General features: G+C 42.8%; 1 protein-coding gene across 4 annotated transcripts in view; it reads left to right on the forward strand.

Annotated features, from left to right (window-relative positions):
- pdzrn3b (PDZ domain containing RING finger 3b) overlaps nt 1-19,311 on the forward strand; it is a 105,924-nt gene extending 86,613 nt beyond the window's left edge. For all 4 annotated transcript variants that reach the window (XM_078247720.1, XM_078247721.1, XM_078247723.1 and 1 more), the window contains 7 exons: nt 8,379-8,632; nt 9,934-10,018; nt 12,781-12,879; nt 13,523-13,585; nt 13,808-13,909; nt 15,192-15,308; nt 16,917-19,311. In XM_078247720.1, the coding sequence (XP_078103846.1) occupies nt 8,379-8,632; nt 9,934-10,018; nt 12,781-12,879; nt 13,523-13,585; nt 13,808-13,909; nt 15,192-15,308; nt 16,917-18,431 (2,235 nt within the window). In that variant the 3' untranslated portion in view covers nt 18,432-19,311. The remainder of the gene's footprint in view (nt 1-8,378; nt 8,633-9,933; nt 10,019-12,780; nt 12,880-13,522; nt 13,586-13,807; nt 13,910-15,191; nt 15,309-16,916) is intronic.
- The last annotated feature ends 427 nt before the right edge of the window (nt 19,312-19,738 follow it).

The following is a 19,738-nucleotide window of genomic DNA, read 5'->3' on the forward strand; positions in this document are numbered from 1 at the left end:
GCGCTTGCATAACTGCGGTGTGAAACCAAAACTTGTGTAACAAAAACATGAACCTTGGTTCGGACTTTCAGGTGTGAAAACGTCCTAAAACTATAAGGTAAATCTGTTTATATTTCGTTTTAAACACAAATGATGAATGCCTGAATGACAAGACCCTCAGGTCATTCACCAACAGGCAAAAAAACCCACCAGATTATTACATTTGCTATGTACATGGCAAACTTACTGGCTAAATAAAAAGTCAGCACAACTCTAAATCCATGTTGGAGTCACAGATGTTAGTTTGTGGTGTGCTGTACAGACGAGTCAGTCTGATCCGTTAACAAAGAGGCTTGAAGGGGGATGATCAGGGGTGACTCAACGTGAATAGTCTTTATCAGAATTTTACCAAAATAAGAGTTTTGTTTTCTGTTCTACAGTGCTCTTAATTTGCATCAATGTCCTATTGTTTTACAAGAGCAGCAGTGCTTTAATCTGATTGTCACTGTAGGTACATAACTAATAGTGTGCTGATTATGAAATTAGCATTAACATGCACCTTGTTTGTGCTTTATTTTTGTGTTGTTTAAACCCCGTAATGAATAAAACGTGTGGCCCATGCGCAGTCACATTTGATTGATTAGGGATGATTAGGACGTCCCATTATCAGGCTGTAAAAGGGAGCCTTTCCCAGCAGTGTGTTTGACCAGGAGCTCCTCTTCTGATTCAGAGTCTGGCATTATGTGTCATTAACCGCATGATTTAGGCTCAACTGTAGATGCCACATGCATGGAAGGAGCTGTGATCCGTTTGTGGAGGTTGGACGTCCAGAAGACTTGCTTTGTTGTTTATGTGTGTGATTGACGCACAACTCATGTCTGCTCCCTCTGCTCCCCTTCTTCCTGTGGAGTATATCTCTCTGCAGCGCTGTTACTTGACTTTGCTGACTTGAGGAAACAGACTTGGCCCTGGCATAGAGCTCAATTTTAGCAAAAAATGATGCTACAAGTTATCAGTTGACAGTGACAGCTTGGTAGCCTTTAGAGGAGACTGCCATTTTTTTCAGCCATTAGAAATTGTGCTGATGGCTCAGACAAATGTGAGTGATTGGTGAAATGCGACACATTGCACCTTGTATACAGTAAGTTGTATTTGCATTTGAGATTTTTCAGTTTAAATACACTAATACAACGTTGGAGTTTTGTCTGCTTTCAGTTCAAGTTTTCTGCAGATTAGCATCAAGTCTGAGTCACTGTTTTTGCACGATAGCAGGTTAAGCAGGTGTGTTTTACTAATAAAAATCTTTTTTTTAACAGCTTATTCGACACAATGGATAAAACAGGTGATTGTTAAAGGGCTTAAAAGTCAAAGAAATCATATTCCAAGTCAAGTAAAGTTCAGCAGCTCCCTGAGACTCGCGTCGTACCTTCAATTAGTCTCATTAGACGAGAGCGAGGAAACAGAAAGCATGCTGGAAGTGATTTGGGTTCTTAATTGATCAAATGTGAATTACACAATTGTCCCATGCTTGAATCAGATTAGTAAACAGTGGTGTCTCTTTCAGACAGCATTACGTTTTAGCTATTTGTTCTGTAATCCTCAGTAAGCTCTCACACTGTGGCAAATAAAGGCTGTCGTGTTTCCAAGACTCACATCTTGGAGAGATTTCGGTCCAGTCAGTTAAAAGAGCGACGTGTGCAGATTTCAAGACCCACTTAGAAGTGTGCGCATCCTGACGCACGCACGCGCACACACACACACGCGCACACACACGCACACACACACACACACACACACACACACACACACACACACACACACGGAAGAGATGTCGGGAAGGAGGACAGGATAGAGAGCCTAAAATTGTGATTACTTACAAGAGCCTGTCACAACAACAGGTACCCTGGGGATCTCTCACACACACACACACACACACACTCACTGAGAAATCATTCGCTGGTCCTTGCATTTTCTTTCTTTCTTATGAAAATGGTTAAAAGTGAAATGAAAGAGGGATTAACTGTTTTTTAAGTAGAATGACCCACATTTAGACTGCCACTCAAATGTTATATAGCCCCGCTTATATAGCCTGCAAGTCTTCATGCTCTCTATCACGTCAGCGCTCCTCTCTGTTCCGAAATACAGACTTTGAAGAATTTGTCTAAGAAGTGTACCCGAGCAGAAAGAGGAGGCGTGCGCTCCGGCTCTTAGGCTCTTTAAAATGCTCGTCTATAGAGTGAAGTTCCCAGGGTTTCCTCTGCCCGACTTTGAAAGACACCGTTTGCCTGGCAGAGTTTCCACTCTGTTCACCTCACTGCGTTTCCCCAAGGAACAGAAACACTGGCTCTTTAATGATGTTCTTCTCCTCTTTATTAAAGGATTAGGTGGTGATTGAATGGCTCTATCAAAGACAAATGTTACACAACACAGGCAGTGAATTCACTTAATATACTGCAGAATACCGTACTGCATACAGAAAAAGGATTTTCTGTATGATAATGATCAGAATTTAACATATGCTAATCTTTTTTGGGCAGCTGTGGTGGCTCAGGTGATAGAGCGGTCGTCTACCAATCGGAAGGTCGGTGGTTTGATCCCTGGCCCTGCAGTCCCGTGTCGAAGTGCCCCTGGGCAAGACACTAAAACCCATCGGTGTGTGTGAATGCGTGTGAATGTTTGTCTGATGAGCAGGTGGCACCTTGGATGGCAGCCTCGGCCACCAGTGTGTGAATGGCTCCTGTACAATAGTAACCGTGCTTTGAGTATTTGTTAAGACTTATTATTGGCGTGTTATCAAGACGCATACTCGCTTTTTGGCGTGTTTATCAACGCCGTTTGGCTACCATTGACTTACATTACCTTGCGATTGCGTGTGAATTTACGCCGTAGCGAGTAGTATGAAAGGGCTCAAATCCGCGTAGGGAGGTTGGTCGGGTTGGTGGATGGGTAAAACACAGGACTTTCACCCAGGAGACCGGGGATCGTGTGTCACGTTTCCTAAACTTAACCGTTGTTTTCTTCTTTTCCTAAACCCAGCCGTAGCTTTCTTCCCGCGATAACACTCCAAGTGGCGTGTATGTTTACGTCCGCTGTATACAGCGTAGACATACACGCGGATAGCTCAAAATGCGTACAGATAACACGCCACTTGGCTTAAGAAAGTGCTTTTACAGTTTTTCAAACAAGTTGGCTGTAAGTGAAAGAAATGGCAGGAGCGCTTCTGGTATCCCTTTAACCACCGGTGCTCATGGAAGGGAATGCAGTTCACAAAAAGGAAGAAGAATTATGACCAAAAAAGTCATAAAAAAATCAAGTCCAGGCACTCAAGGTTGGTTACAAAAAGTGATAAAAGGCCTTTAAATAGGGCAAGACATTAAAAATACACCAACACGTGTCGGGTTGAGCCTTCCTCAGGGTGCAGTGACACAAAGGGAACATCAGAGTGATTATAGCTTGCAGGTGTGTGTAGGTGAGAGCATGATATGCTCACCCTGGCCTCCAGGGGCGTAACAACACAAACCCAATACACAACACATGGTACAGAATGCAGCACCGCCACCATCTTCAGTCAAGCAAAATGCAGAGTGTAGCCAACAAAAATGGCAACATATACATCAGTGTTTTTAGAAACATAAAGAGGATGGCTGTAAATCTTAAAAAGTTAACTCCAGACAGCTGACCTCAGCTCAGTTTGTCTACCTCTGACAAACTACCTCTGTCTGAAATCAGGGACCGAGCAAAAAATATACTAGGAATTTTTAGTGCTAAATCTGCTGTCGTGATAAACAGCAAATGTGTGTAGGAACACAAAAACTTGACAGGTAACACACAGTAACTAAGGGAGGCAAGGCTTGTCAATATGATCAAGACTGATTATTATTTGTTACTTTGTTCATCAGGGTTCTCATGAATAACATCTTCAATATCAATGACACTACCTGATTAAATAAGGAATAAATGAAAAGCTGAGGCAGCCTCACCCCGTCTAACATTATTCAAAGATAACAATGAAAGAGATTGAGCTGGCTGCCTGGCAGATGAGCATCTTTGGCAGCAGGTTAGAAATCACTGATTACACCCACACACACACACACACACACACACACACACACATACACACATACCAGTATATTCCCATATCAGCATCTCAATACAGCTTAATTTGCGTTCCGTGGAAGATACCGCGCCGGTGCTCGGAACACGGCTGACCCTTGCTGCCCCTAATTATTACCCAGAGCGCTGACGACTGGCGTAGATATCTCATGAAAACTGAAATCCTGGTGTGCTCTGAAACAGCCTAAACCAAATCCTGTGCAAGGATTACAGGTTCCCGATTCCACTGTTGCACCAGAGGTCAAATGTGATATTTTAATTAAAGAAAATAGGCTGTGAATAGCAAAGCCACAGCTGTGTAAATTCCTCACCAAACACCGACACAGCTGACGTTTGATTTAGACCTAATTAGTATTCTTTTAAGTAGGGCGTTGCTGCCCTCTTGTAATTAAAATGGATTTAACAAAGACCCCTTTCGGAGGATGCACCAGCAGTCGACAGTGTCATTTCTGCGTGTCAGTCATCGTTGCGCTGTGTCAACATGAACCACAGCTCAAGCGTTTGCAAAGGTGAATCTAGCCTTAGATTACAGTTAAGGAGGCATTCAGAGTCTGGTGTCTTTGGCTCATTACTGCATCAGCTTGAGTTTTGTGCTTTTCGCTGCCTCGTCTTCCATTGGACCATGCACTTGTCGTCCTCCCGGGTCAAAACTGAAAATTATGTTTTTGTCCCTTTTTTCGACAAGCTTTTTTCAATGTTTTGGGCTTTTTTTTTGTGCCATTTTACACTTCTTTTCACTACCATATATAAACACCACTAACGCCAACTTATTACTAGTTTTACACTTATTTTTGGAATTCATGGTCAATTAACGTCATTAATAGGAAATGATATCTAATCCTTGAGTTAAAAAATACAAAATTATGACTAATTTAGACTAATATTAAAATAAGGATAATCACAGAAGGATATATGCCAAAGTTCAGAGAGGATACTGTTTCAAAACATTTACATTTATTTTTCAAATGCTAAAAAATTTAACAAAACACCAACATAAAATTAGGTAGTTAATAGAGACCCATATTTCTAATTTAGAAAACGGGTCAAATTTGACCCGTAGACAACACAAGGGTTAAGTCAGAGGGTTAACATGGCATAGTTGGAGATAGGGCTGGGCAATATATCGATATTATATCGATATATTAAACTAGATGTCTTCTTAATAGCCTGATATGGCATAAGTGTTGTCTTTTCCTGATTTTACAGGCTGCATTAAGGCTCTGACACACCAACCCGACCGTCTGCAGAAAAGGCAGTCGGACTGATCAGCTGGCTCCCGTCTCTCAAATAAGTGCCTCGGAACACACCGAAGCGACGCCGATTTGAGCATACGTTCTGCGCGTGCACGAGATGTAATACATCTCCATAACAGCAGACGGCGCTTATCTGTATTGTCGGCCAAAAAATGAAAACCGGAAATGACGGAACATCTTTCTAGACCTAGTAAACACAGAGCACGCTGTCGTCAGTCATTGTTTTTATCAGAGAGTGTTGATAGTTGTCAAGAAGGATCGTTGTCATTACTCGGTGAACGGAAGAAAATACGATGGCTGGTAATAAGAAGATACTGGCGTTGTCAGCTCTCGGGTTTCTTCTTGTGGAAGAAGCACTGATTCGCTAGTCAAGGCCTAGCACTCAACCAATCAGATCGGTCATTGAGTCCGACTGCCCCACTGGCCGATTCAACAAGTCAAATCTGCCAAAATGGATGCCGACATCTCCTCCGACTGACGACGGCACAGAACACATCAAACAGACTCGAATCACCGACCTCGCCAGACTGTCCGACGGCCGATAATCGGGTTGGTGTGTCAGAGCCTTTACAGTAAAGGGATGTCATTTTATGAACTTACCAGACTTATTTGTTGTATTCTGATTTGCCTTCACCCACTTAGTCATTATATCGACGTTATTGATGATTATTTATCTAAAATCTCATTGTGAAAATATTTTGTGAAAGCACCAATGGTCAACCCTACATTATCGTCGCAATATCGACATTGATGTATTTCGTCAAGAATATCGTGATATTTGACTTTCTTGAAGTTGGAGAGCCAAGTGGTGGTGAAGCATTGTGTATTGTGTCAGGGGAGTGTTGTGTCTTTTTTCCCAGTGTGCTGCAAAGGGCCACTTTGTGTCAGAGGTGAGCGTAGTGAATGGAGGTTGTGGGACCCCCTCCACAGCTGGGAGGAGACTCCCCCCATCGAGAGCACTGAGGCAGAATGCTCCGGGCTCAACAAGACGGGGGCTAAAGGCTTTGTCTTTGGTTCACTGGCTTCAAGTAGCCCCGGGATTCCTGGCAACCAGGTTTGACTGTTGGAGCCTGCATGCAGAGAGAATAAAGCACAAAGGCGCTTGTATTCCTCAGCTGATGTACAACATCATGGCTCGCTGTGGGAAACAAAGACGGTTGAGGATGTGAGGTCCCGTGTGTCTTCAGGAAGGCTTATTACTGATACCAGCAGCAACAACAGAGAGGAATTTAGATGCATTCTGTTATGTTGTGATGTTACTTGTTTTGCTTGTGTTTCAGCTCACAGTCAAAGCCAGTTTTTCTTTTTCTTTGCACAAGAGAGAGAGAGCAGTGCTCTTAAATCTGAAGGTTTAGTTTTGTTTTGAGTAGGAATTCATACATTAGTATTCTGTGATATGATAACTCGCTTTTCTCAGCGTCAAATTATTCAGCGCAAACTGCAAATAGATGAGCTATTAATTTTTGATGTTGAAGAAGTAGAAGTTTAAGTCCACTGAGACGATCCAATTATCCTGCAGACCCAGGATTAGCACTCGTCTCTTCTGGTTATTAGTGGGCACATAGCCTCTTCTGACTTCTGCATTGAGTTCCCTCCTTTTCCTGCCTTCGTTCTTTCTCTTGACACACACACACACACACACACACACACACACACACACACACACACACACCAGCCCGGTGCCTTTGGTTTCTATATGTACTCCTTTATAGAAATATTTACTCAGTTTTTTACATTGTCTAGTCAAAGTCAGGTTATGTATATACAGCATTCATTCCCTGGAGATTTAATATTGCTGCTACTCCTTATGTGCAGCACCACAGTTAAGTCTGCAAAGTGTGTCTTGAATTTGAATGAGACAACCATAGCCGGAGGCAGGCGTATCAACCAGCCACGTTTATCAGGAAATGAATCTTCAAATACGGACTATGTATTTTAGAGGTCAGGATGAGTGAGAAAGGACGCTAAAGATTTATGACATGCCTAATGACGTGCAACTCTGCATACTAGAAAATAACTTGATTCTAAAGAAAGCTTTGAGCATGTGTATGTCTGCTTTGGAGAGGCAGGAGGAGGGAGCGTTGAGTCTGTGAAACGAGCAGAGCCCCAGGCTGAGATTCTATCAAAGCTTGAAAGCGAATCAGCAGCTCTGTGAAAACCCTGATAAAGTCAGAGGGCCAGTGGGATGACCCAGGATGCAATATTCCTCCAGGCGGCCACAGGGGACTTTAACTCTAAAGTTCACTGGGTTAAATAATGTTTGGGGTTTTACGTCTCCTCTTTCTGCTCCAACAGGAGATGCTTTGGTGAACTTACAGTGGCATTTGGGCCAAAGCACAATCAAAAGTGTATCCGTGCGCAAGGCCTGACATTTTGGACAGCATAGATATGTGTGCAGACTTAAGTCTTCTTTATTAAACGTTAAAGTCTCATTGGATCCAGTCACACATTCCACTGAGAGCAGGGACTTTCATCAGCACACAGAGGCCTTAAGTGGCTCAACAAAACTAATTTGGCCTATTCTCTGCGACACACAGCAGCCTTTTACTCAAATTAATCTCAGGTTAACAGGCGGCACCCACTCCACTGTCTCTGACGGGGGGGGGGTCAAATTTATCCTCTGCTGAGAGATGACTTAGCTAAATGAGGGCTCCTCCATGCAGCCTCAGCTAATGATCTGGATTAATTAAAAAGAGGCTCATCTTAATTAAGGTCTTATTCTACGCGGCCCAACTGCGACCCTGTAAAACAAGCTGAGCAGTAATGAATAATTTCTCCGACAGAATATTGTTGCTGAGTTTGTCCGCGTGCAGTGCTTCATGTGAGGCCTTAAATGTCAGAGATGATGATCACATCAGTTTGGAATAATAAATATCCTCTTCAGTCTCAGCGATCACAACGCCAAATGGAAGGAATAAAAAGCTTGCATCTTTTGCATCCTTGTGATTTTCTTCCTGTTTCTTCTCCACCAACAAACCATACAGAAACCTTAACAAAAGGTGCTGATTCCTTTCTCGCTGCGTCTTCTTCCAGGTCAATGGCAAGGACCTGTCCAAGGCCACCCACGACCAGGCGGTGGAGGCCTTCCGCACCGCCAAGGAGCCCATCATGGTCCAGGTTCTGCGCCGTGCCCCACGTCCCAAAGTGGTCAGCCCGGCTGGTGACACCCAGGTCTCAGACATCAGCACCCAGACCGACATCACCCTCCAGCACATCATGGCCCTCACTAAGCTGTCTCCCTCTTCACCCCCCATGACGGAGCTGGAGGAGTATCTGCTTCCAGAGGAGTGAGTACCAACTCAGTTCATGAAGAACTAGAGAGAAAACGCTGCTAAAATGAGTAGACTGCTTAGAAATTGAACCACTAGCATATATACTGTGAAGATTTATTGTTCAAACAATACATACAATAAACACGTGGTCACATATTCATGCCCCGACATATATCCCCAAATATGTTCACATACCCATGTACAGGGCTGCCTTGGCAGAAGGGTAAAAATGTAGTTCCTTTTTTCCTAAACAATGATTAAAAGTGTGTGAAATTAGATCAAAAACACAGAAATCCACAGTGGCCTAAATATGACACATCTGGTCTTGTCAGAACTTTGTTGATTTATTACACAAACAAGCACTTCTGGATCGTGTTTCACCATTGTATCGGTACCTGAAGCAATACGCCCCACACCAGCACATCCCCAATGCAATTGTTCGGTCTGCCTTCTTAATTCCTGGATCAAGTGCCGGTGCGAGTGCAAGAAGAATTGATTCAGATTTTGAGCCCAAATCAGCCCAATCAACACCCAAAGAATCTAACCTAATCTGGGCTGTGTTTGTTCCTCTGGTGCCAAGACAGAGCTGGGTGTGCTGACACTTGGCTGGCAACCTCCTCAGTTGAAAATAACTGAACCACAATGTTTAATATACAAACAAGGAAAAAAGAAGTCCAATAGAGACTGATTGACCTGAAACTGACTTTTTTTAAACGCACGTTTCCAGAAAATCCACTTTAAATGAGAAGATACAAGAATTCTTTGGTGTCAGAGCTCAGCAGTGTTGAAAAAGGTCACTTCACTCTCAGAGACACAATCAGACTTTTCAACTTAATACTTAATTAAGAGAGTAACACACCTTACCTTCTTCTTTGGACCACACAGCTGTGATCAGATGGGATGTGTCTTAAATTATAAGGGAAAAATGTCACTGTCACCTACTGGAGATGGCAGCTCCTCCGGGGCACACTCAGAGAGTCTGGCTACATTTTCCACCTTGTGGCGGCAGCAGTTGCCCTTTAATACATTTTGTGATTGTGATTCCTTTAATTGATTTCTGAGTCAAATTAATATCACTACAGCCTCTGGGTGTAGCTTCAATATATCTGATTCAAGAGTGATTTCTACTTTGAGTTCTTATTACTTCCTCTCTCCTTCTCATTTCATTTTCAAACTCCGGGGGCAAAATTAAATCTAGATTGACATATGTGTTAGTAAAGGATTTTCTTTTTTTTTTTTTTTTTTTTTTTTTTTTTAACGTGTCCGTGTTAAATTCAACTCTTTTCCAGTATCTTACACTCTTTTACCTTTCTCAGGCATCCTCCACATGCATACTTTGACCCCAATGACTTCCTGGAGGTGATACAGCAGGACATAGAGCGTGAGGAGCTGGAGTATGAGGTAAACATCAACTCCCTTCCTTCTTCTCCACTCTCCTCTCTATGACTACGTTTACAGTAATATTCCGTTTTTTGCCCTTATTCTGAAAAAGGACGTTATTCCCACTAGACTGTTTACATGGCCAATGAAAGTGAATATTCTACTAATATTCCCGTTTACCTGTAGCCTGGTTGACACCAGACCCACTCTCAGTTGTAACTGAGGCGCAATTGGATAGTCCTTCAACCAATCAGACCAACGATCCGGGTGACGTAGCAGCGACAGCGGCATCAACGGGTCGCTGCGCTTCGGTGGCCGTCATGTTAAATGTAAACAAAAAGCTGCTTGCCATCGCTGCGCTATCGTCGTCGTGTAAAGGCCGCGTCAACGGTTGTGATTGGTGCCTCGATTTGGAGAAATTGGAAATGGGCTTGAATGGGCTCTTGGCCAGACGGACTAGCAGAGCAAATCTTAAATTTGCCGGAAGTTCGTCAGGGTTTTCCCAGGCTAGTTAACCTGGAGCTGTGCAAAATATGATTTTTTTCAAAGTTTTCCACCGGTGGCAGACTTGTTTGACCGTGCGAACGCAGCGTCCCTCTTTCATTTCTTTTAACCAGCTTCTTGAAAAGGTCGCTGTTGCGATGTTTTTTCATATCCAAAAACCTGTTGATACCCAAGTCTTTCATGTTTAAAAGTAGCCGTGTTTCTCCTTCTTTTATTTTGGCCGTGCATCTCTACCGCAAACTGTGGTAAAAATCCAGGTTGAGCCGCATATTCCGAATCCGCTGTTTACATGTCCAAAGAATGTTTCTAAAACCCGAATAATACCCGCATATCCCACTTTTTCCCGCTAAATTGGGAAAAAGGCCTTATTCGGAATATCCAAAAGGAATATGCTGTTTACATGACCTGTATCAAATTCGAAATATTGTCATATTGGAAATAATAGCAGAATATTAGTGTGCATGTAAACGTACTTAATGAAGAGCTACATTCAGACAGCAGTGCATCATTGCTACAGAAGCAGACCCAATGTCGCCTTTGTGTCTCCAGTCCAATGGCCTTGCTTGTGACCACAAGTCCTGATAAATCCCAGTTATTGATGGGGCACTCTCTCTACATGCAGACACTGAGTGCAGGCCAGACAGGACTCGAGTTGCTGGTTTGTTCCAGCAGATGCACAACAGTGACATCATTACTTATTAGTGACAAGGCCTAATAAGTCTTCCTCGGCTGGTGGATAATTAGATGGCACAGATAATAGGTCTGCACTGCAGTGATTAATCTGATGATTCCTGGATGAGGCCATGATCAAGTCTCCGTTGTGCTCCTTCGGTGACCTCCGCCAACCCTGACACCCCCTCCCATTAAACCCCAGCCACCTACTGCTTGATATTAATAATATCCACGGAGGAGCTATATGAGGCTGAGACCAGAAAGGTGAAGTTCTGGGCGGCTAATGGCAGATGCACAGCATGACAAACCCCAGGGTCCTCACAGAATGACTCTCGGTCTTAGAAAAGAACGGCTGACAAACGATCCAGTGATGCTCTGCTTGCTTCAGATCAGTTTTCCTTACATGCTTTGTCACTCAGTATAGATCATAATGTTTCTAATTTGCACAAGAATAAAAAATAAAATAATAATAGGATGCCTGTATAGGGGACTAGATAGTTAGTCATGTTAAAATATTTAGCTTTTGCCTAATTCAGTGAAAATATTTAGATTTTTAGCAGTTAAGAAGAATAGCTTGACGTTTTGAGAATTACGTTTATTTGCTTTCTTGTCTGGCATTTTGTCTTTGCCGTAAAGTTGCCAAGATTTGAAGAATCCGTTGCACCAACGGCTCCTGAGTTCACATTTAGCCTAGTTATAACTAGGCCTGTCGCAATATGCAATAAATCAATTAATCGCATGATAAATAAAAATGAGCTTGATAATTTTGAAATGGAAATTATCGCGGCCGGAAGAATTTCCATTTTATTTATTGTTTTGTTTGGTTTTTATTCCAGTGCATTCTTTGTTAACAGAGACTGAGAGTCCATTTTATTTATTGTTTTTGGTTGTTTTGTTCATTTATTGTGGATATTTAAAATGTCTTCCAGTTCCAGTGTTAAATATTTTTTAGAAATAAAAGTTTATTGATCTTTGAAAAGGTGTACCTGCATTATTATGCCATTATCATTATACTAGATGAAAATGGTCTCAGAACGACAATATTATCGTTTATCGCAATAATTTCTGGGACAATTTATCGTCGTTATCGTGACAGGCCTAGTTATAACGCAAGTGAAACTAGTTCTTACATGTTACTACATTTGTCATCTAACTGCCGAGCAAAAAAGGAGTATATGTCAATCTATTTTGTTAAGATAGTCTTCAGTATTCAGGTGCGACTCAGTTTTTCGGGCGGGTTAACCCTCACAGAGCCCATCCTCTGCCCTCGAAGAACAGCACTGCTCGTATCTTTATCTGTATCTGTGAGATTACAGGTGTTGACAAGTGAAAAACGGCTCTCTGCCCATCTGCAGTCCACTGTATCATCGCTCATTCTGTCAGTGGGCCTCTAAGAAAGCCAGTGGCTCCCTGCGTCCAGTTGAAACATTCATTACAGTGATTGATGGATCACTGTTGCTCCAAGATCCCATTTTGTAGTCGGTATATTCAGTCCGTCCAAAAAAACATGAGCAAATATACAACCATTTTCTACTCAATCTTGAAAGAAAAAAAAAGCCAATACTTTCAGATGTTTGGGATATTAATTTGTGCATGTGTCTTACAAGGAAGTGGATTTGTACCGGGCCAGTATCCAAGAGAAGCTCGGCCTGACAATCTGCTACAGGACTGATGATGAAGATGAGGCTGGGATCTACATTAGTGAGGTATGTGGTGCAGGGTAGATCACAAATCTACTTTTAAGAGTAAGTAAATAGTCACTGTCAGCCGTGATGATGTTCACTTTAACTCAATAAGTGGAAGAAATACACTACCGGACAAAAGTTTGGGGTCACTTAGAAATTTCCATTCCACTCCATTACAGACAGAATACCAACTGAGATCAGTAGCATTGTTTTTTTAACCAGGGCAGCAGTTTTCAGATTACATTATGTGCTTACGTAATTGCAAAAGGGTTCTCCAATGTTTTCTCAGTTAGCCTTTTAAAATGAAATCAGATCAGTAAACAGAATGTGTCTTTGGAACATTGGATGAATGGTTGCTGATAATGGGCAATGTAGATATTGCATTAAAGATCAGCCACTTCTTTCTACACAGTCGAACATTGGAGAACCCTTTTGCAATTATGTAAGCACATAATGTAATCTGAAAACTGTTGCCCTGATTAAAAAAACAATGCAACTGATCTCAGCTGGTATTCTGTCTGTAATGGAGTGGAATGAAAATTTCTAAGTGACCACAAACTTTTGACTGGTAGTGTATATAAATATATAAAAGCTAATTCTCAGAGTAGACAGAGTAAGTCGGCAGTAACTTTAATTTCTTACTCTTTTATTCCCTTTTCTTTAGATTGATCCAAACAGCATCGCTGCCAAGGACGGCAGGATTAGAGAAGGGGACAAAATCATTCAGGTAAGATCTCTGAGAAATCTCAGCAGTTTTACTTCTCTCTTTAATACTCAGTTTACGTATATTTCTAGGACCGCATTGCTTGCTTGTAAACGAATCACCAATTGAAAAACAATATGTCAAGAAGTGGTGGTTAGACATAAATGTAGCATACATGTGCAAATTTAGAGTGTCATTTTATTTTGAAAAGAGCCAGTATTGCAATATGTCCTTCTGTCCCCCAAGATCAATGGCATTGAGATCCAGAACCGGGAGGATGCTGTAGCACTGCTGACCAGTGAGGGGAACCAGAATATCTCTCTGCTGGTGGCCAGACCAGAGATCCAGGTAATTTGGATGTCATTATGGGTGTGAACTCAGTAAATGTCAATAACAACAAGACATCACAAACTAGGGTTGCACAATATATCGGGTTTTTTTTAATCATCAGCGCGATATCAACTGGCGCAATAACCATATCGCGACATATCGCCAAAGACTGACATTTTTTTGTGTTAGTTGAAAGAAAATGTCAGCAGAAAACTGCACTTTAAAATGTAACAATGTCATTCTTTTTTTTTAGTGGTGCCTTTTATATTCAATTCAATGTTCAATTTCTTTGATAAAATAATGTTGGAAATGATTTCCTTTCATAGGTTTTAAATCCAACAAGTAATGTTGTAGTTTAGCAGAATACTGAAAGCAGCAGAAATGCAGAACTGAGTACACTTTTACTATCGGTTTATTTCTTGCAAGTAATATCGTTATCAAAATATTCAACAACGTTATCGAATATATAGTCTATATCCACGACTTTCCACTTCCAGGATTGCTCCGTTGCCGATGGAAATTCTGCCGGATTTCATTTAGGCCGGATATCCGTTACCTTGGGCTTTTCTTTGTGTTGGCATTTTAAACTCTGGTCGATTTCTGAGGACTATGGTTAACCTTTTCTCAGATCTCTGCAGGGTAAATCCAGACAGCTAGCTAGACTATCTGTCCAATCTGAGTTTTCTGTTGCGTTACTTATTCAGGGAAGGTTCACTCAGAGGCAGCCTCTCTTTTCTCCTGAACACATTCATACCTGGAAGCTGCCCAGTACAACCACAGTCTGATCTGCTGGCCACTGAGCAGCTCCACTGGAGCAATTGGGGTAAAGGGCACCTCAGTGGTGGTAATGAGAGAGGGACAAGCGCTGCTCTTTCACTTTCCCCACCTAGATTTTATCCTTTCGGTCTGGGGATTGAACCGACGATCTTCCGGTCCCAAGCTCTCTTCTCTAACCTTTAGACCACCACTGCACCAATTGGTGACCAACTGATTGGTTTAAAGAAATGCCAAAAAACCAGAGCATGTTTTTCTCCCATCCCGGAATACTGTGTGGACTAGCCAGACCCTCCTCCGCAGCGCTGTGGAGGAAGGTCTAGCAATGCGAGACTATCGCATATAGCATATTTTCCTCATATCGTGCAGCCCTAGTTGAAACCTCATATGGTCACTTGTGGAACCAAATGCCATGCTAACAAACAAGAATGAGCCTTTCAATAGTAGATGTTCCTCTTTTTGAGTAAAGCTTTGCAGTGAAATATTTGCATCTAATGAGGCGTATCTTGTCCCCGCTGCGTCTCAGCTGGACGAGGGCTGGATGGATGATGACAGGAACGACTTCCTGGATGACCTCCACATGGACATGCTGGAGCAGCAGCACCATCAGGCCATGCAGTTCACTGCCAGCAGACTGCAGCAGGTACACACACAGACGCACAGCAGACGAGCACAATCAATCTGCACCAACGCATATTTTCTTCTATAGATTATTTTGGCCGAGCCAATTCTGCTGAGGTCAACAGCTGTTCAGTTGTTTTTGGCAACATTTTTTCCCCCTTTTGTGGAAATAAGACGTGGTGGTGGAAGAAGTATTCAGATCCTTTACTAAAGTAAAATTACTAATACCACACTGTAAAAAGACTCTGTTGCAAGTAAAAATTGCATTGAAAATTATACTTAAGTAAAAAGTATGTAACTATCATCAGAAAAATGTACTTAAAGTATTAAAAGTAAAAGTCCTTACAAACTGGAAACGATCAAAACAGTTCTATCAATCAACTATTGTAAACTACTGTTTATACGTCTAATTTCAGCTGTACTTGTAAGCCTGTATATTGTTGGGTAGTTTAATGTATGATAAAACATCGTATTTTATAGTGCTGTCAGTTAAACGCGTTATTAACGGCGTTAACGCAAACCTATTTTAACGGCGTCAATGTTTTTATCGCGAGATTAACGTTCTTTTTGGCCTAACAAACTTTGTAGTTTTTTTTCACATGCTGTTGCAACAACTACGTTTGACGTTAGAAAAACTACAACACCACACCGGATCTAGCTAGACCGGAAACAAAACAACAGGCACGCCGCACACACTTGTTTGGGCTTGTGAGCCGGCCAAAGAGTAGTAGGCTAACGTTACGTTTTGAGTGGATGGCGAGCGCGAGACGCCGAAATGGATGCCAGTAAGATTCTGAATGGAAAGTTTACTTTTAAAAAGTTGCCAAATGGTTCCATTGACAAGACCAAAGTGATCTGTGTGTTTTGTTGTTGTGAACTGAGCTATCATCGCAGCACGTCCAGTCTGAAATACCACTCGATGGCCAAGCACACAGCTGATGCCAATTCTCCGCCCCCTCGTCAAAGCCAGGCGACAAAAGCACAAAGCAAGCCGATCCACTTTTCCATGTTGATAAGAGCATTAAAATGAGAAAAAATAATTGGACAAAAAGAAATCTAGGGACATTTAGAATAGATAAAAATGTGCGATTAATTGCGATAAATTGTGAGTTAACTATGACATTAAATAAATATTTTAATCGTTTGACAGCACTAGTAGTTTATAAACTACATGCGATTTGGGTGCAACAATCTTAATTTGTAAAAAAACTAATAACTAAAGCTGTCAGATTAATGTAGTGGAGTAAAAAGTACAATATTTCTCTCTGAAATGTAGTGGATTAGAAGTAGAAAGTGGCACGAAAAGAAAAGATTCAAGTAAAGCACAAGTACCTCAAATTTGTACTTAAGTACAGTACTTGAGTAAATGTACTTAGTTACAATTCACAACTGGAGACATACTGTATGAAGCCTTTGTTATAGGTCCATTTTGAATTAAAAGGTGTCCTGAGTAGTTGTTAATAAAGGAGGATTTTTAGAAGCAGGTTTTAAAGAAGATACATTATATTTGTGAAAACCTTGATATATGTGTGTTTTGTAATGCAAGGTTAATAATTACAGTAAAAACGTGTTTTACACACTTGCACGATGCGGCAGTGTTTCTGAGTTGTCCCGTTGTTTGATTTTACAGAAGAAGCACGAGGAGGATGGAGGCACCACAGACACGGCCACATTGCTGTCCAACCACCACGAGAAGGACAGCGGGGTGGGTCGCACAGACGAGAGTACGCGAAACGACGAGAGCTCGGAGCAGGAGAACCTCGGCGACGACCACACCACCAACACGCTGGGCAGCTGCAGGAAGCTCACCTACAGCCAGGACACCCTCGGCAGCACCGACCTGCCCTTCAGCAGCGAGTCGTTCATCTCCGCTGACTACACTGACACTGACTTCCTGGGCATCCCGGCGGATGAGTGCGAGCGCTTCAGAGAACTCCTGGAGCTGAAGTGCCAGATGAGGAGCGGTGGAGCCCAGGGTCTATACTACCAGGGGGGTGGGGCCGGAGGTCAGGACCAAGAGTGTGTGGACAAAGAGCTGGAGATGCTCAACGAGGAGCTGCGCACCATCGAGCTGGAGTGCTTGAACATCGTCCGCGCTCACAAGATGCAGCAGCTGAGGGAGCAGTGCCGCGAGTCCTGGATGCTCCACAACAGTGGCTTCCGCAACTACAATACCAGCATCGACGCACGTCGCCACGAGCTCTCAGACATCACGGAACTGCCGGAGAAATCGGACAAGGACAGCTCCAGTGCCTACAACACTGGCGAGAGCTGCCGCAGCACCCCTCTCACGTTGGAGCTCTCTCCAGACAACTCGCTCCGTCGAGGAGCGGAGAATCAGGGTCCGGCTGGTGCGTCCGGCTCCGCCAGCTCTAGTGGCAGGATCCTCAAACCTCTTCTGTCCCCCGTCCAGGAAGCCTGTGGCCCCAGTCGCAGCAGAGGCTCCTCCAAGGATCCAGATGGAGCCTTGCAAGCAGAGAGCAAGGAGAGGAAGTTGGGAGAGTCCAGTAAGTCCGGGCGGAGCTTTTCCCAGCCACATTCACCGTACAAGCATGCCCACATCCCGGCCCACGCCCAGCACTACCAGAGCTACATGCAGCTGATCCAGCAGAAATCCGCCGTGGAGTACGCCCAGAGCCAGATGAGTCTGGTCAGCATGTGCCGAGATGCCATCAGCCCCAGTGACCTGGAGCCTAAGATGGAGTGGAAGGTGAAGATCCGCAGCGACGGCACACGCTACATCACCAAGCGGCCTGTCCGGGACAAGCTGCTGAGGGAGCGCGCCCTGCGCATTCACGAGGAACGCAGCGGTATGACCACAGATGATGACGCCATAAGCGAGCTGAAGATGGGCCGCTACTGGAGCAAGGAGGAGAGGAAGCAGCACGCCGTCCGCGCCAAGGAGCAGAGGCAGCGCCGCGAGTTCATGAAGCAGAGCCGGGCCGATTGTCTGAAGGAGCAGGCCGGCCCAGAGGACAAAAAGGAGCCCAACATCATCGAACTCAGCCACAAAAAGATGATGAAAAAGAGAAATAAGAAAATATTTGACAACTGGATGACCATCCAGGAACTGCTGACCCATGGTACCAAGTCACCAGATGGCACAAGGGTTTACAACTCACTGCTGTCTGTGACCACAGTCTAAGTCCTGCTCTGAGTTCAGGTGGCGGGCCAGCCAGAGGAGGATGGACTGGAGTGTAATGGACTGTACATAGGACACTACCAGTAGGGGTAGAGATTCCTGCCTCGTTCAATGTGGCAACATTTTGTAAATAGGAAATAAGGAAAGCCTTTCCTGTACGAACATTTTCCACCACTGCGGTGAAGAGAAGGCCTTTATAATGATGGTTGAACTTGACATGAGTGGGACATGGCTATGATGATGATTTTGAAAACATTTTTTTCAAATTCTTTCAATAACCTTTTCTACCTTTGTGCTTGCCCTTTTAAATCATTTTGGAAACACAAACACAATATGTGACTTTTTTGGAGGGTTTTGAAAGTGTGTAAAGACCATGTGCCATGCATAAACAGCCAGCATTTACACTATTTTGCATTATTTTGTTCGTACTATATATCTCTTATCAGTATTTTACTGTTATGCATACTTAGTGCTTTTATGGAAACAATACTATTTTCCTGCAAGGTAGAACACATAATCCTTTTCAAAAGGACTTTTGTAAATTAAAAAAAAAAAAGAATTTTTGTAACAAATCCACTTTTTTAGTTTTAATTTCTCTCTAATGGTGCTGATTTCCCAAAGTTAATAACACCAGCGATGTACCATCTGTTACATAATGTAGAGGACATCATAACGTGATATCATTGTGTACGTACGTATCTTTAGACAAAGATGTTTCTCACATTGAAATTGAAATGTCTGTGTTTGTTAAAGCACACATTGTAGTCACTTTCTTAGGGTTTCATGTATTGGACAGAATAACAGCTTAACAAATCCTTAGTTAGCCACACAATTTGATGTCTTGTAAAATGAGAGAAATAATAAATTATTGTTTTATATATGATGAGCTTTCAAATGTTGTTGGAATTTGTCATTTTGTAAGAGGTGTTGGATCATCAAAATATGGCCAGACAAGGGAAGGAAGAATCCAAGTAAACCATGCACATAATGTCACGAAGTGTATTTTATAGGGGTGGTACAGTTCGTGAAAAAACATCCGAACTATGTCTCGGTTCGGAGCGTGTGTGCGTCTCACGGTTCGTCAGTCCACTGTTAATGTCCACTTTCGCCACCTATGTTAAAACACTTACTGGAAACGACCATAGACAGTATATAAACGACGAGGGGGATGAGCGTGACGAATGCAACACATGGCAGCTGATTGGACGAACGCGTCACGTGGTTCTTGCTGCTCCCGAATTTCAAAACAGACTCTAATGCCGTCTCGTTCTGAATACGATCTCGTATTTTACGAAAATAGTTCACCGAAA

Source organism: Sander vitreus, chromosome 4, assembly GCF_031162955.1.
Source record: "Sander vitreus isolate 19-12246 chromosome 4, sanVit1, whole genome shotgun sequence".
NCBI classification, from domain to species: domain Eukaryota; kingdom Metazoa; phylum Chordata; class Actinopteri; order Perciformes; family Percidae; genus Sander; species Sander vitreus.